Here is a 5,000-nt window from a genome sequence, read left to right as displayed (position 1 = left end):
GGGTGGGGTGGGGGCTTGAAATCAAATCAGAAGACACAGCATTGACTTCTCCTTTATATTCGTCCAGCATCCCCTGGTTTAATCACTTCAGGGTGTCCCTAGACTTCACACTGGTGACAGAGATCGAAAAGGACAAAGACGTATCCATGAATTGCAACGTGATGTGAAATAAGGCTTCGGAAAATCCTGACACTGAAGGACAACCGAATCATCGTGATGGCAGAGCCATAAAGACGAGCAGTAAAACAACCACGCTAGTCATCAAGGACGTGAGAATCGAACCCAGACCTCAGGCGAAGGCTTCAAACATAGACCCAGACTGCTGAGGAGCTTTATGTGGAGCTTTTTGTGGAGCTTTTTGTGCCGTCTGCTTACTGTCCCCAGCTGCTGTCGCACTTTGACAGCTGAGAGATGTGTGCCGTGTGTCGAATCACCAGGACCGTCACTGAATGTTGTAGTAGTCACCGTGTGATGTGCTCTGCCTCACGTCCTGAAAACACACACAGCATTGCACTGGAACCGTGAACACATTTCAGACAAGAGAATTCACGAGAGAGATAGAGAGAAAGAGACAGACAGACAGAATATTCTTCACTGATCATCACAAAACTGGAATATGATTGTAATCATTGTTTGAAAGGGGGGTAGTGATGTAAGAGAAAGGTATAAAAGGGGAGTGTATGCTGAAAAAAGGAAAGAAAGAAAGAAAGAAAGAAAGATAGATAGATAGATAGATAGAAAGAAAATGGTACATGAAGTGATAATCATCACAAAGAGCATAACGTGGTCTGTGGGTTGTGTGGCGGTTCTTATTGCAATACTTTGTGATGGTGAAGGTCATGATACTGATGTGCCATATGCGTTTGTGTGTTGTGTGTCCCATGTCCCCCACCCACCTTCACTCCCCATCCCCGTGTGTGTGTGTGTGTGTGTGTGTGTGTGTGTCTACGTGCGTGTGTGCGGTATAGGAAAACAAGGGCAGCAGCAATAGTCATAACGATAATGTAGAGAGATTACAAAACCACACAAAAAATGATAATAAGACAATAAATGCAAAACCTTCCAAGCAACAGACAGTACAGAAGACAGTGAGTCTATATAGATACAGACATAGTGAGTCGATATAGATAGACATAGTGAGTCGATATAGATAGACATAGTGAGTCGATATAGATAGACATAGTGAGTCAATATAGATACAGACATAGTGAGTCTATTCAGACACAGACATAGCGAGTCTATACAGATACATAGTGAGTCTATACAGATACAGACATAGTGAGTCTATATAGATACAGACATAGTGAGTCTATCCTGATACAGACATAGTGAGTCTATATAGATAGACATAGTGAGTGAGTCTATATAGATAGACATAGTGAGTGAGTCTATATAGATAGACATAGTGAGTCTATATAGACACAGACACAGTGAGTCTATTCAGATACAGACATAGTGAGTGAGTCTATATAGACAGACATAGTGAGTGACTGTATTCAGACACAGACATAGTGAGTCTATTCAGACACTGACATATTGAGTCTATTCAGACACAGACATAGTGAGTCTATTCAGACACAAAGTGAGTCTATTCAGACACAGACATAGTGAGTCTATTCAGACACAGACATAGTGAGTCTATTCAGACACAGACATAGTGAGTCTATTCAGACACAGACATAGTGAGTCTATATAGATACAGTCATAGTGAGTCTATTCAGACACAGACATAGTGAGTCTATTCAGACACAGTCATAGTGAGTCTATTCAGACACAGACATAGTGAGTCTATTCAGACACTGACATAGTGAGTCTGTTCAGACACAGACATAGTGAGTCTATTCAGACACTGACATAGTGAGTCTGTTCAGACACAGACATAGTGAGTCTATTCAGACACTGACATAGTGAGTCTGTTCAGACACGGACATTCTATCGTGCATCCTGTCCACCCAGAGAACACCTACCTCAGGCAGAGTGCTGGTCTGGTTCCATGGCTCAGTGATCTCATAGTCAGAGCTGGTCTGCTGGTTTTCTGTCATCAAAGAACAGTCCACTGTCCACAGCAAACAATGTTGATGCTGTTTCATTTTCCTATGCTGTTGTATCCGCATTTACTTTATAATCATCCACTTGCAGACTGACAACGACGGTATGTCATTGTCGTGTGGCGTTTCTAATCATCGATTTCCTCTCGTTGTGTTTGGGCTAACATTTCTGTTCTATATATTTTATTGAATGTGGAAGAAAATCTCGTAACAGTGGCAGACAATCTGCACTCAGAGAGAGAGAGAGAGACAGACAGACAGACAGACAGACAGACTCTCTCTCTCTCTCTCTCTCTCTCTCTCTCTCTCTCTCTTTCACACACACACACACACACACACACACACACAGAAACACACACACACAGAAACACACACACACAGAAACACGCACGCACGCATGCACGCACACACACACACACACACACACACACACACACACATTACACACACACACACACACACACACACACACACACACATTACACAGACACGCACACACACACACACACACACACACACACACACACACACACACACACACAATGAAGCACACACCCTCACCACCATCATCCGACAGAACGGTGGTGCTAGGGTCACACCCGGAAGTGGTCTGGGGTGGGGAGCCGCCCCCCAGGACGCCAGAGACAGCAGGTGGCTCGGTGACCTCCTGTCCCTCCCCAGGGCCCCGGAAGACCGCGTAGTGCCCTTCCCCAGGGGGTCTGATGGGATCCAGGAAGGTGTAATCACTGTCTGCTGGGGCTGCTGCTGTGTCAAAAGTGAGGGCAAAAGTAACAATCATTTTTAAAAAAAATCACCAGAATTGAATTGAATTGAATAAATTTTATTTTCTGAGGGTAATACATAAGCAAAATAATGCTTTTTTTCATGCAGCCCTCTAAGGGGAAACAGTAACATAAACAAAGGGGGAATCATTATATCAGTACAGCATGCATATTATAGTCATGGATACATGAATGGTAATTTGATATTTACAACACTAAATACAGTGAAGTCCGGATGTAGTGATAGCCCTCGGGACCAAATTTTTTTATCACTACATCCGGACTATTACTACATCCGGATGTCCGGTTATAGTGATATTTTTGTAGGTTTTATCACTACATCCGGCCAATCGCTTGTAGTTGTAGTGATATCTTCAAAGCTTTTATTGCTACATGCGGCGGCACATTTGGTAAACTAGCTTCAAGGCAGTAATAAGGTGATTTTGGAACCACTATTGATTTCGTTTTGTGACGTTTCTTCTGTCGTCTTTGTCAGGCTTGCAAATGTCCTTTGTTAACCTACCCCCGTCCTAGCAGTTTAACAGCCGGTGTGTGTGTGTGTGTGTGTGTGTGTGTGTGTGCGTGCGTGCGTGGGCTGGCTTCATATGTCACTGGTAAATTCTTTATCCCTTTAAAGCAGCGAGGGCAACGGAATTTTCCAATGACCAGCAGAGGACGTTTTTCAGTCCCTGTCATGTTGCAGCACATCGCTATTGTGACTCTTTCTTTGGATAACTTCCCCCCATGACATTTTTCTGCTTTGAATTCAAATGTGCGGTCTGGCAGCAGGCGCCAAAAAAGTCCACTTTCGTCCATGTTGAAAATGTCATTTTCATCATACTCGCTTAGAAGAGGCAAAAGGACATCACTGACCCAACTATCTGTGGCACACTCATCAACGCTGTTTCTCTCACCGCTGATTTTTCTGAACGTCATGCCGTGTCGAGCAGTGAAGCGCTTAACCCAACTTTCGGAACATGTCCAGTCACTCAACCCAGTTTCCTTGGCAAACTGTTCTGCCTTCAACCGCAACACAGAGCCATTGACTGGCATGTTGTTGGCCCTTGCCATTCGAAACCAATCCAACAGTGCACTGTCTACTTTCGGTTCCCCAGGGCATCTCTCGCGCTTCCTCTTCGCACTCGTCTCACCACTATAAAACTTCTGCTTTAATTGTTCACCATTTTTCACAATAGTGCATACTGTTGACTGTGCAACCTTGTACTTCTTCGCTATTTCCGTCTGTGTACGTTGTTTTGTTTCAATGTCTTTCAAGAGATCAATCTTCCGCTTCAGGGTAAGCACATTGCGTTGCTGGCGTTTGCTCGCCATTTTGGTAAAGGGAGATTACTCTCGAACATTATCACTACAGCCGGACTTTAGCTTCCCCGGGACTTGAAAATAGTATCACTACAAGCGGACTATCACTATATCCGGCCTGAAAAATATCACTACAACCGGACTAAGTTAACAAAGAACATGAACAACTGGGACCGGGACCCAGAAATTCTATTACTACAGCCGGACTATCACTACATGGGTCTATCTCTACAGCCGGACTTCACTGTAGAGGAGAATAAGAGGAGAGATATAAGAGGACAGAGAGAGAGAGAGAGAGAGAGAGAGAGAGAGAGTACAACAAGTGAAAATTAACATAGGTCAAGATAATGATTAATCAGAGCAAGAGTTATTAGTCGGGCAGAGAAATGGATGGGGGAGGGGGGGAGTTTACAAGGGAGATACTAGATGACGTCTAATAATAATGAAAAGAAGATGAGGGAGAACAACAACAACGACAGTAATAACTACAACTACAACAATAATAACAACAACAACAGCAATGATAAAAATATCAATGATGATGATGATGGTGATGACGGTGATGATGATTATATTCCTTGTGAACCCGGTACACTTGGTAATAAAGACATATTCTATTCTATTCTATTCTATTCTATGATGATATGATTATTTAAAAAGCGCGTAATCAAATCAGTTTGCTCTGAGCGCTTCACAATTACAAGAGTCCCAATTCAAAGTAGGTATACTGATACTGGTTCGCCTCTGGCTGTCTGTGTTTCTTGAAAAATAAATCAATAAATAAATGAATTGAGGTGTGTACAGTGCAGCATTCTCTTTGAAAGCTGTGGTTTGCTTCCTCCCACGACAC

At 43.2% G+C, this 5,000-nt stretch overlaps 1 protein-coding gene across 6 annotated transcripts in view; it reads right to left on the bottom strand.

The window, feature by feature from the left end:
- The window catches only part of LOC143276535 (uncharacterized), a 43,142-nt gene that overhangs the window by 25,166 nt on the left and 12,976 nt on the right, over nt 1–5,000 (bottom strand). For all 6 annotated transcript variants that reach the window (XM_076581085.1, XM_076581086.1, XM_076581088.1 and 3 more), the window contains exon 9: nt 2,610–2,813. In XM_076581085.1, coding sequence (XP_076437200.1) covers nt 2,610–2,813 — 204 coding nt within the window. The remainder of the gene's footprint in view (nt 1–2,609; nt 2,814–5,000) is intronic.

The sequence above is a fragment of the Babylonia areolata genome, chromosome 32 (assembly GCF_041734735.1).
Source record: "Babylonia areolata isolate BAREFJ2019XMU chromosome 32, ASM4173473v1, whole genome shotgun sequence".
Lineage (NCBI taxonomy): Eukaryota > Metazoa > Mollusca > Gastropoda > Neogastropoda > Buccinidae > Babylonia > Babylonia areolata.
Note: the sequence above shows the minus strand (reverse complement) of the source record. Positions and strands in the feature narration are given on the sequence as shown.